General features: G+C 38.6%; 1 protein-coding gene across 1 annotated transcript; it reads right to left on the reverse strand.

Moving 5' to 3' along the window:
* LOC140940953 (transmembrane protein 184B-like) lies at window positions 1-11578 on the reverse strand. The gene is made up of 7 exons (XM_073389915.1): window positions 11243-11578; window positions 8329-8491; window positions 7164-7254; window positions 6662-6737; window positions 5373-5464; window positions 3546-3715; window positions 1-2768 (listed from the first exon to the last, which is right to left on the reverse strand). The coding sequence occupies exons 1-7, from the start codon at window positions 11417-11419 to the stop codon at window positions 2260-2262; spliced, it is 1278 nt and encodes a 425-aa protein (XP_073246016.1). The 5' UTR covers window positions 11420-11578; the 3' UTR covers window positions 1-2259.
* Between the last annotated feature and the right edge of the window lie 1523 nt (window positions 11579-13101).

Consider the following 13101-nt stretch of genomic DNA (forward strand, 5'->3'; position numbering starts at 1 on the left):
GTCATTGTAGCACACGATTTTTATTTCCTTGTTTGTGTCTGTGACTTGTACTTTGCGCGTTAATATTTACATGCACTCTTAGAAAAACATGTCTTAAAATGTAAATTACAAATGAGTCTAAATAAATAGTACCGTAGGACGTTAAATTCACAATTCAAATAAATTACAACCTAATCGACATACAAAGCATTGAAAACTGAAGAGAAATACAGATCGAAGGAACTATCCTACGCTGAAAAAAAACTCTCTCAAAATATTTAGACTCCACCCGAACTAACGCTCAATGTTCACTCCTATGTGAAAGGTTACTTGAATAATCTAATAGAAGAACTTTCAGTGTACACTAAACTCGTGGTCTGCTAGAAATGGCAAAGATATTTTCCTGTTATAGTAGATCGAGGCCGAGTTATTCCCAAACCGTTTTTCGTGTTTGCTGTAAGGGGCGTTCGATTGATCGTATTCCGGGATAAGAATACAAGAAAATAAAAATCACTTGATTTGGCTTTCATTGCGTAGTAAAATCCTGCAATCTAGTGGAAATCAATAATTGAGGGTCCTCAAAAGGTTTTTCGGGATCCGGGATTCGCCTTATTTGAAGGCCGGGATTCGGGATTTTAAAGCAATATGGGGGCGAGACTTGATATTGAAAGTATGCACGGGATGCGGGATGCGGGATGCGGGATGCCAAAGATAAAAGTCGGGATTTCCTGCTTCGTTTTGAGGGTCCTCAGTAGATTTTTCGGGATGCGGAATTTGCCTTAATTGAAGGCCGGTATTCAGGAATAAAAAGCATATGGGGGCAAGATTTGGTATTGAAAGTATGCACGGGATGTCGGAAATAACCGTCGGGATGAAGGGATTGACCGAAATTTTGGGTTGGGATAACGGGATTGAAGAACCCTGTTGGGAACTCTCACAATTAGATGAATGTAGCATTTCATTGGTCCAAAATTTTCGGTTGAAGATATTTGTCACAAGTTCTTGGGTATTCGTATTCCGGAATATGATCAATCGAACTCACCTGTAATAGGAGAGTATAAGTTATCATGGTAACAAACCCGAATAACTCGGTCCAAAAGTTAGTTTTAGCAATTACCTCAACCCAAGTTAAAAAATATATATATATGGTCCTTTTAAATATTTACCTAATTCGTCTGTACGTTCGTCAAGATTATCTTCAATTCATTAGTACGACTTTTCAAAGACTTGTATAATAAAGATACATGGGTGTGAAAGCAAAAAAAAACAGCTTATATATGTATCCACACGGTAATGCGTGATTATTAGCGTTCGAAATGGTGTTACGTAATCTCATACCCAGATCTCGGCTTCGCCAATAAGAGATCTGGGTAAGAGATTAGGTGTTACGACAAATTTAAATGTGGAAGAGACGCCTTTTAACGAACTGTGCCTCACAATATAATTATTACAACTTTTTAAATATTATATTATTATTTTATATTAATTTCCATGTTTGAAATTCTTCGAGTTAACATCAAGAGCTGTAAATAACCCTCGTTTGTATAGTTTTTTGTGCCTGTTAAAACGAGCTGAAGTATACCATAAGGCAAGTATTTACAGGAGTTTAGTTATGAAAAATTGACTTGAGAATATGATCACTCTCTTCAGTCGCTATTAAACACAGGGTACATTTTAGAAAAACTCATTCACTATTCATGAAGAAACTCCGTACCAAACTTGGTATCTTAAATCCGATAAGAGCAGGCTCAATTTTCTTCGCCAAAATAATTTAACAATCAGCGATTAGTTTAAGAATGAACAGATTAACGGTACAGTTTAATTACTGAGCCGTTTTATTTAGTTTTCGTATTTCTTTCTCGTGTTCTATTTCTCGTTTTATATTAAGCGAATTGAAATTTGGACCGTCTTAATAAATTAAATCAAAGTCTATATATACAACTCTCCTTTTCGGACACTCCGTTATTACGGACAGTTCTTCTTTGTCCCTGGAAAAAGCCCACACATTCTTTCTAAAAAAATTCAAACCGGTTAATACGAACACCCGCTAATCGGGACACTATCCATGGTCTCTTTCGGTGTCCGTATTAACGGGGTTTGAATGTACTTACATCTGTGGCTGGCGCTTTCTCAGGGTTCTGTGTCTTTTTCAGTAGTATGCAAATTGAAATTTGGTCCTTTTATATATTTATTCCAACGGGTTAAAACTCATCATCAGAATCCAACATACTATCCTTATACTCATGATTGTCCAATACAGTGACCTGCATTCCGACAGGGTTAAAACTCATCGTCAGAATCCAACAGGGTGTTAGTATCATTATCATACCTATATCCATGATTGTCCAATACAGTCACCTGCATTCCTGGCCTGATACTGTCCAGGTTATCCACCACGGTACTACGATATGACGTAACATTGTTCCCCGGTATTACGCTCTCTTCATTGTAAACACTCTCCTCGTTGAAATTCTTTAAATTCTGCGCGTTGGCGTAATGCTGATACGATCTGGAGAAGTTGTGTATCGCGTCGTCTACAATGTCTTTTGGGTTAATTGTTTGCCTAAGATTTCTCGAGATGCTCTTCAAAGCAATCCCTTGCCCGCGCTCATCGAGTTTTCTTTGATGGCGGTAGATTGAAAAAGGAAAGGCGTATCTCAGAGCTATGGAAGCGAAAAACATTTCTATGCACACCACGAAATTCTGATAGCCTGCAGCGATTGTGCCGGCAGAGATGCCATGATAAGTACGGATAGCGCCTGCCTTTTCAAACACAGCTAGAAGAACACCTAAAACAAATTTAAGGAAACAACAGAAAATGTTTTCCCCGATGAAAAGTGCTACGGTCTCTATTTTAGTTCTCAAGCGTTTTTTGTTGTTTTTGTTTTTGGGAAGGGGAGGGGACTCAAGAAGCACAAGTATACCAGTTGCATAGTTGAAAACACAATTGTTGAGACATTTCATGCAAATGCGTTCCTTGCCCCTCGTACCAAACGGTATCCCCATTTTTTACAACTATGCGAAGGAGGATGAGATTCAGTCAAGAGTAGAGTTAAGTGTCCTAGCTATTTAAGATTAGCGTGCGTGGCCCTCGCGTTCTCGCGCAGCTAATTTTCCTCCATATTTTCAATGCCAGTCATGGAGCAAATGGAAAATTTGCGCAATTTTCACGGCTCGCCAAACGCGCAAGCATGAGCCTCTAGCATTTGCGCGAGCTTGCTTGCGAGCGACCGAACGTTCTGTCTGTTGGGGAGACCATGGCCCAGTTGTTCGAACGCCGGTTAGCGCTAACCCGGAGGTTAATTTTAACACGGTTTTCTTTTTCTTTTTATCAAAAGCACTCTCTCAGATAATTTTCGCTATTCTTTTTAGAGTATCCAATCATCAAATTGTAGGCCAAGAGAATTAAACTGAATTTGCTTTTTAAGCTCTCATATGCGAGTTCAAATTTCGCACTAACCCTGGGTTACCTTAACCCGGCTACTTCGAACAACCCGGCCCAGGATTATATAAATCCAAGAACCGTAATTCAACTGAAACATTGTCACTGGGTGATCTCTTCTTACCTTGCCAGAAGGAAAGAAAAATAACAGACTTGATGGTGAAAAACTTTAAAACAGGATAGTAAGGACTGAGAAGATCTCTTGTAGCTTGATAAAACAGAAACAGCGCATACAGAGCCAGTGAGACTGTAATGTTATAAACAATTGTAATGTATAGATAACCACGATCAGCTCTGAAACAAAAAAGAAAAAGAAGCTGGTTAAATTGCTTTTATGAGCCCTAGTCTGTATGGATATATACAATGCTAAGCTATTGCCTACAAGCCCCAGTTGTTAAAAAGGTGTAAAACACTACCCAGTTGATAAATCTGTATCCGGTAGATAACGCAATTGGTTTCCCTAATACTGATCCACTGGATTGTGATTTATCTGGTAGATATTCCTAACCATTGATTAAACAACTGGTGCCAGATCTGGTGCAAATTTTTTCAAGCTTATAAATTCACTTGTCAATATAATTTATAAATTTTGTAGCTCAAAATGAAATTTTAGCTTAAAATGGTTTGAACCTACAATAGTCTGATTTTTATAGGGAACAAAGATTACTGACATTCAAACTAGGCTCAAACCATTTTGTCCTGAGTTTCATCTCCTGTCCACACATATCAGTTTTTTGTCTGAAAACGACAATTTTTCTCTCCGTTGCCAAAAAAACGGCCTGCCTGAAAACGGTACCATCTTTGATGGGAGAATGTGCATTTACTGGTAGAGCGATTTTCGTATGACCTTCAAATGAAAACGCGCGAACAAAACAGAAACAACAAACAAACGGAAATTGAGTGATTCGATTGGTTTATCGAACCGATACAAACGAGCGTGGCTTTTGGTTGGTTAAGCGAACGCTCGGGTGAAAAAAACTTCATGCCCGAGAACTTTCTAGAAATCAATCGATACTTGACGTCATACTGCAACACGATTGGCCATATTAGGCCATATTAGGGTTTTCTTTGACAGGAAAACGAAGAGTCCATGTTTCGATCCTTTCATCCATTGGCTGATAAAACAAATAACGAACACTTACCGAAACCATTTTTCCCAAGGTCATACGAAAATCGCTCTATCTAACACCCTGACGTAATCGTTTCCAAAAACCTCCATGTTCATCCATCCACACAAGTACAGCAAAATGGGAATTTTAAAACCTCTAGTGTGGAGAGCCTTTTTAAAAAGATACGTTTTCAGTGGTCGTTTTTACTTGATACGTGTGGACGGTGGGCCAAACCGGAAAAAAAATCTATATTTTCAAGCAAAAACGGATATGTGTGGATGGGGCCTCATGTTGATCTGCGACACATACATACATGGGAAAATTACTTGTAGGATGAATATCTTGCATTTTTACATAATTAGTGGAGGCTGTATCAGGATTTACCATAAATCCTCTATTAAGCCCCACTCTCAATTAGCTTTTCCCCCGCTTCTCAGGAGAAGAAAATTAATAAGGCCCCCCCCCCCCCCCCACCACTTCCCGCCCCTAATTATTCTTCAGTAATAAATGATAGACTGTATTGATCAATCACGACTGTAAAATTTCGTGTGGACTGATCCGGGATGGTTTATTCACGTGCTGGAAGTTCGGATTCGTTTCTGATCCTCTGTTGTATGACCTCCACCTTCTTGTACTTGAGCTTTTCACTTTGTATTCTAGTTCTTTATGGAGAACTGATACCATCGTCGTGTCTAAATTAAATAAGCACCCCTCCCCCACTCCTTACTCAAATAAGCCCCCCGTCTCTATTAAGCTCCACCTCAAATGGGCTTGAAATAAAATATAAGCCTCATGCGGTGCTTAATAGAAGATTTACGGTAATAAAAAAGACGTGTGAATACCTCCAGTCTCCATCTGAGTAATAGCCTAATGGCTGAAGGATGAGAGTAATGACTGCCATAATTGGTTTGATTACACAGTACTGAAGGGTCGCCTGCAAATCAATCATAAACTCAATAATCAATATGTGATCAGCATCAAGTTAAGACAAGATGTTAAAGAAGAAAATACAGTGGAACATCAACATAACAAAGGGCCAAGGGACTGGAAAAATTTGTTTGCTGTTCGCCATAACGAGGTTTCATTATATCGCAGTTCTTTTACAAATATTTTACCATAATAAAGTCTATCTGGGGTAAAGAAAATTGTTTGTTATAGAGAAGACTTCATAAGTTCCTCTGTAGCTGACATTGATTTAGTCACCATCAAAAATCATACTGTATAAAATAACATAATTAACATAATTATATTTATAATCATTACACAGGATCAGGGCTGGCATAGCACAGAGTAGCAAAATATAATGAAATGAATTGAGAAATCAGTAAATAAGAAATCTCCCCACGTAAGGTAATAAAAACAGACTTGAATACTTGACTCTACGTGGTGGATTTCCGATTCCTTGCCAGCGGAACTTGGATTCTGAATTCTAATCCTTAGTGGGATTCTGGATTCCTTGAGTTGGATTACGGATTCCAAAGCCCAGGATTCCAGATTCCACAAGCAAACGATTCCTGGATTCTGTATTCGACAAGCAAAGATTTCCCATAGAGCGAATCCAGATTACGTGACATAGAGCGAAGGAAAGCTAGACAACAGTGTCTTACTGAGGGGTGAGTTGGAAATATAAGTCCTTATATGAAAGATTACCCTGGGACTCAAAAAAGTTGCCAGTTGTGTACTTGGACTGATAAATAACAGCTACTATAAGACAGGTAGAAGTAGCTGTGTACTATGGTCCCTAATTAAATTATCAACACCTTATGGTTTCTGCATCTTGGTGGACTGTTCACAATCTCCTATTTTTCCATAACTTCGTTGAGATCGAGCGCTTATTGTTATGAGTGGCCATCTTGGTTTTGAATGCACCGAGGGGGCGGGCATCGGGGTTTATAGTGGAGGGGGGGGGAGGGAGGTGAGAAAAACAGAGGGAATCTCTATTTTTCCTGCCTCTCCTAAACCATCCTCTGCTACCTAAATAGATTTGAGACTAATCAAATCTAGACGCAGTACATTTGGAACCAAGATGGCGCCATAAGGGTTAACAGTAGGTGCTTGACCCTGAGGACTGTGAACAGTCTAGAATCATGGATAACGTAACCTAAATTTTCAAGTTAGTTGAAGTTCTCACCTGTTTACAGAATCTGAGGAAAACTATTGTGTACTGACAGCCGGTAAGACAGCATGTACACCACAACCAACTAGCTCTGAAATATTAACAATGATGTGGATATATTAGCTACATATTTAATAATAATATTGAAAACAGCATTTCTACTTAACTTAACACAAAATTAATGTACTAACAACAATTAACTGTCATTCAATTACCAGTATACTACTGCTATGGTAGACAATGAAATATTCCATGAGTGGCTAGTTTTTTCTTAGCATAGGTGAGTCTGTTTGTAAAGAAAAATATTGTATCAATCTGGTTCCCGACTTTAACGCATTTAAGTTTGATGAGGAACTTTTCACTACAAAATGCAACTAATATGATTTTTTTCATTGATAACTCTCATGACAATAACAGAATTTTACTGACAGAGCTTTGCCATTAATATATTTTCTTGTTCCATACAAAGTCTGAAGTTATATAACAGTGTTGAAGTTAACAGTACTGTAAGACTTACTTGATTGGTCTTCCTCTTATTTCTGATAAGATTGCCATTTCACCACCCAAATATTCATAACACAGGCTCAAAAAGTTGTAAATGACAAATGCTGAAACAAAAGAGAAATGTGCCCTGTTCTTGAAGTTCACAAGTAAAAGCTGTATGTTTTAAAAACTGTATGTTAAAACTAGCCAAAGAAAACTTTTGATGCACATATAATTAATTGTCCCATTAGTTATTTAAAATGACTTGCTAAATTAATTCATTGTAATAAAATTAATGTTGAAAACTCACTTTGTCAGATTAACTTGAATAACAGCTTTCAATGCATATGAATTACTAATTTAACCAATTTGTCTTACAAGCCCTGGTTGCTCAAACACTGGATAGCGCTTATATCATCCGGATAAATCACTTTCCAGGGGATAAGTATTAACAGAATCAATTATTGCGATATCCAGAGGATATTGATTTTTAGTAAAATCCAACTAGTGGTCTATTATCAATGCCGCGTTCTGACCAGTTGACCTACTACTAGGCTTTATGTTATAGCCAACTAGTAGCGAAAAGTGCGGGCTTTTTGGCGGCAAAAAAGGATTAAAGTCTAGCTTTAAATAGCTAAAAATAATGTTTTTATTCTTGGTATTTTTTACCAGCTAGTTGGATTTTCAGTGTTGTCACTAAGATTTCAAGTTGCCGGGTAAACACAACAAGTAGGCGGGGAATCAAACGGCTAGGGATTTCTTTTGGTTCTATTTTTCTTCTATTTTCTAATAAAAGTAGCCGGGGGCCACTCTCTTAGTAGCCAGGGAAAATCCCCAGCCCCCAGCTCTTAATGACAACCCTGATTTTACTCTCGCCCTCATGGCCTCTGAGTCAACAGCCCATTGGGCCTTCAGCCCAATGGGCTATTGACTCAGAGCCTATTCGGGCTCGAGGAATAATTGTTAAATACACTGGAAAGCGTTTTCCACCTTTTTATCAACTGCGGTCAGCAACTTCTCCTCTACAGTTTTAAATCCCCAAAAAACTTTACTCACCCATCAGGCAAGTTAAGAACAGAACTCACTCTAGCCCGATGGCAAAATCCACTAGACCTGGGATAGTGGACATGACATTCTTTGCATGCTGGTGCCTTGCAAAATAACAATAATTATTTTTACGGCTATCGGTCTAAACATACCTTCATAGCAGTCCCTAATGCTGTCAAAGTAGACATAGTAGGATTGTTCAAAGAAAAGCAGACTCAACCAGGAATCAAATGCATAGATAGGAACAATGAAAAGAATTCGAACAATCCATCTCTGTTCACTGGGATTTGTGTAATACTTTAAGTGCTGGTAGATCTGCAAGTAAAAGAGATTGAAGCACTGGCTTAAAAGAAGTCTAAGGGAGCTTTCCATTCATCCAAACTGACCAGCCAGACCCTTCCCATCGTAAATGAGAATTTGACTTTTAATCAAAACTATCCAGCCAGCTCAGTCAAATCCTAAATAGTGTGCAGGAAGGAGATGGTTTTTCAGCAAAAACCCTTGGAAAAGGCCAGTTTCATTGTCAAAATGACTGGTCCGGCAATGGTCCGGCCGGCCAGTTCTGACAAATGGAGAGTGCCCTAAGACTGCGTTCCATCAAGATGATTTGGATCTGGATCAGGAAAAGGAGATTTGATCAATCCGATCATAGCATAGCCTGCGTGGCAGGCATTGGAAAGGGAAGGGAAAGGGAGTTTTAGGTGCGAGAGAAACGCGAGAGGTGCGCGAGGAGGGAGGGAAACGCCTGCCAGGAGACCATTGTTTTTCTCGTTTTTAACATCCACCAGGAGAATGTTAAAATCCTGATTGGTCCGTCTTCAAAACATGTCAATCACAGCCGTAATACCTTAATCCGATTGGCTGAAATCAACATCACGCTACTGAGTAACTTAATCGATCTTTCAGTAGTCATTTAAAAATATGTTGTTAGTGAGGCGTGATGAGATTTATTTATGGAATTCATCGTTTTAGAACGATTAGAAACTGAAGGTATCTATTTCAGCTTGAAAGGAGAATAGAAGAAAGCAGTTAAAAGACTTGTATGAAGGAAAAGACCTGTCAGCTAGATGAGTTTTGCTGACTGGTTTTGAGAAGCCTTGTCTCCCAACGGCTTGTTTTACTCACTAGAAGAGAGAAAGGAAAAATCATGCTGCCTGTGTGCTTGTTATCTGCTGTTTGACCGTAAACGCCTACCATGCAGGCTACGCTTATCAACGACCAGATTGTTGAAGACGAAGCGATCTATAATCCTTAGCGATTTTTGGTTTGAGGACTCTTTCTTGCTGGTTATAGACGTTATAAAGCCGCCAGGAACTTACCGTACTTCAATAATAATATTGATTGCAGAATTAGCCTTATTGTAGATCTTTGAACTTCCGCTCTTCTTTTCCTGCTACCAGCGTTCTTTTGTATGCTGCGCTGGATCCAGTTCGAGAGTCAGCAAAGTGTTTGTAATTAATTTCTCCCACAAACACTGTATGCAAGTTGGGAAGTCCAACGCGATACCTTCAGCAAAAACGTAATAGATTTATGCCCGATTTGATATAACAAGCCATGCATGGTTGAAACTTTCTTCTTTCAACGGACGACCGCATTTACACTTTTTTTAATAGTACCTTCACTTCAGATTTCTTGTTTTAGGAAAACAAAAGAAAAACAGTACGCGAAATACGACTTGAGTAAATCATCGCGGCCAGACTTATTTGACAGCTAGTCATTCACAGTTGCGTTGTTTTTGCATACATAATTAGTAGGCAGGATGGCGAAAACAATGGTTTCCTGGCAGGCGTTTCCCTCCTTCCCTTCCTCCTCGCGCGCCCCTCGCGTTTCCCTCGCGCTCCAAACCCCCTTTCCCTTCCCTTTCAAACGCCTGCCACGCAGGCTAATCATAGCACATCCAAATTTAGAACCAATGAATCCAGTGCTGGAAATAATTTTTTCTACTTGAAAGGACATGTGTCCTTTCAAACCTCCATTTTGAAAACATCAAAGATGAGTCAATACAACTCAGTTTATATGCAAAGTCAAAGTTATTAAACTATATTGTTATATTCCTAGACTTTCACTCAATTAAACAGGGACTGCCATTGGTTGATTCTTGGTCACGTGGCCTTGACTAAAATCAAATGTATCCCAATTGTGATACATTAAGCAATCTACTCCGCTCAGGCTACATTACAGCACGTGATCAAAACATGGTGGAAAGTGGCATGACAGAAGGCAGGAAAAACACTGCCAGCTTTCTTTTTCATGAATGAACACAACAACACAAATACGAAGCCTCAAGCTAAAAAGCAACAATTTTCAAAGTTATCCCAGAAGTTCCCAGAAGAAAAACAGAGGCTAGTGGAGGAAAAAGATGCAGATAATATAAGGAAAGTACTTTGTAAATCATTCATTCAGCGGTTTTGAGAATTAAATTTGTTTTGTTATAAATACCGAGTCAACTATTTTGGTTCGCTCCGGTTATTCTTTTGTTACTGTTAAAGTGAAAGTCTAGAAATAGAACAAAACACTTAATGTCAGATCCCTCTGGAAACCAGTCCTGATGTTTCCCGAGGCGAAGTCGAGGGAAACATCAGGACTCGAGGGAAAACAAAACTAACTGTTTCCCTCAGGATCTGACATTAAGTGTATAATATTATATTTAAATATGCACCTCCATCTCATTCCACTACCAGAATTGATTTGTTATTTCGTGAATGACAAATGAAATAATTTCTTCTTTTTTACTTAGGGAAATGTGCTTCAATCGAGAGAAGACACAATCTAATATTAACACTTATATCAAATGAATATAAGCTTGAGCTGAGTTAAAATAACATGTATATGTCACAAGTTTTAGGCTCTCGTGTGTCCTGGGACAGAACTGTGACATGAAATAACGTGAAACAGTAAAATACGCGTTTCATAGTATATATTTAACAAACTAAAGCTTTAAAGCTCAAGGGACTTGATAACTTAAAAGTTTAGCTACAAGAGAAGCCTACAGTACATAACTGTACACTTGATTTGGGGTAAACAAAAACACTACCTTGTGAAACCAAAACTTGTACGATTTCTCACCTGATGGCCTGTTATGAACAACGATAACCAAACAAAGATCCCAGAAATACCACGTGCAGCGGCAGTTTGAAAAAAAATCCGTTCATCTGCTGATACTGGCGTAATTTCGGTTGATGTTGGTGCTGGGAAAGTTGACGTATAATTTGGTCTACTTGTCGAATTTGACCAAAAAGACATGGATACACGAAAACAAAAAGAGTTCAAACAAACTCTTGCTGAAGCCTTTCTTCTAGCTTTATGTCACCTGAATCAGGGAAAACTTCTATAATTGCCGTGGTTATTTTCGAAGTGGGCCTTTTCCGCTACAAAACTTCAACTGATCGCAGCCATGCATGTTGACTCTGTTTCTAAAAATAGCTACTGTGGTGTAACTGTGGTAGGGTGTTACCGCTGGCCAACTCTGAACAGGTGCGTATCGGTGCGAAGAAGAATCAGCTAAGTTTCATGTTTCACAGGAAGTTGTCGTATAGGATGGGGATCGACTCCGCTGAGCGTTTCGTGTTTTCATTTATGTACCTCAATGCCCAATTTCGTGCAAAAACCCAGTTTACATTTAGGATGAAAAAGGTAGAGTTATCACTCTTGGTAGATAGATAGATAGATAGATAGATAACTTTATTTAAACACGGTTAGAATTCCTTCAGCATGTACAAAAAAATCTAAGATCTATAATACCTAACTAAACTAACTCTGATTAAAAATATATTCATAAAATTTTAACTACCTAGCTATTTACAAATAAAAGCTGCTTTTCAAGGATGCCGTGTAAAACTGTATTAATGTATGATCTCATTCAAAACTGTTGCGACACAGTTTGCGTTTAAAATCATGTAAAGAATCTGCAGATCTTAAATCATGGGATAGGCTGTTCCACAGCTTAGCTCCGCTATAGGAGAAACTTTTCTTTAAATAATTGGTACGGGGCAGTGGAAGGACTAATTTATTTTCAGTATTCCTCAATCGATAAGAAGTTATTTCGTCACGAGATACAAATTTAGATGTTAGATAGTCGGGAGTACGTCATCCCATGTACGGTTTTATACATCATAATAGCCGTCAATACTTGTCTTTGGTGTTTAAGCTTACGCCAACCCAGTGCCAGGAACAAATCGTCCACATTACAATCAGAATTAGCGGACATTAGAATACGGGCTGCACGATTTTGGAGCCTCTGCAGCTTATCGGAAAGACCAATGCCGCAGTTGCTCCATACGACATTACAGTAATCAAAATGCGGTTGAATTAAACTGTCGTAAACATTAATTAATACATTAAAAGGAATAAGATGTCGTATTCTTTTAATTGCACCCAAAGCAGAAGCAATCTTTTTACAAATACTCTGTATGTGGCATTCCCAGGTTCAGTTTTGGTCAATATGCACTCCAAGAGATTTTGCCGTTGACACTTGCATCACGGGATGGTCGTTTATCATAAAAGAAGGAGTTTCAGAAAGCTTTGATAGCTTCTGCCTCGACCCAACTAACATAAACTCAGTTTTAGTCAAGTTAAGGGTCAGTTTGTTAGCCGATAGCCATATATACACCTTGTTTAAATCGTCGTTAACGCAGTCATTTATGAGTTTTAAATCTGCGCTGGCATAGGTTAGGCTGGTGTCATCGGCATGCATTCTAGGTTGTGAAAAATGCAAGCAATTAGGTAGGTCATTAATATGCAGTATACTGGTCAGGTTAAACTAAAGCATTCAAAATAGCTCATGCACGTTAAACGTGTCTATGTTTCATAGAGGGAGGCGTGTGTGATGATAAATCTGAATGAAACTAGGCAGGGAAAATTCACATGTATTGTTGGTTGTTTCTTAGTTTTCAGTTTGACATTGTGAAGTCATAAATGGCTTCCAA

Source organism: Porites lutea, chromosome 6, assembly GCF_958299795.1.
Source record: "Porites lutea chromosome 6, jaPorLute2.1, whole genome shotgun sequence".
In the NCBI taxonomy this organism is placed as follows: Eukaryota; Metazoa; Cnidaria; class Anthozoa; order Scleractinia; family Poritidae; genus Porites; species Porites lutea.

Excerpts from the sequence above, each read along its gene's own strand:
- LOC140940953 (XM_073389915.1), bottom strand. The coding sequence starts at position 11,419 with ATGTCTTTTTGGTCAAATTCGACAAGTAGACCAAATTATACGTCAACT. Across the intron at positions 7,255-8,328 it reads CATTAGGGACTGCTATGAAG|CATTTGTCATTTACAACTTT; the intron begins GTATGTTTAGAC and ends CTTTTGTTTCAG. Across the intron at positions 2,769-3,545 it reads TTTTCTTTCCTTCTGGCAAG|GTGTTCTTCTAGCTGTGTTT; the intron begins GTAAGAAGAGAT and ends AATTTGTTTTAG.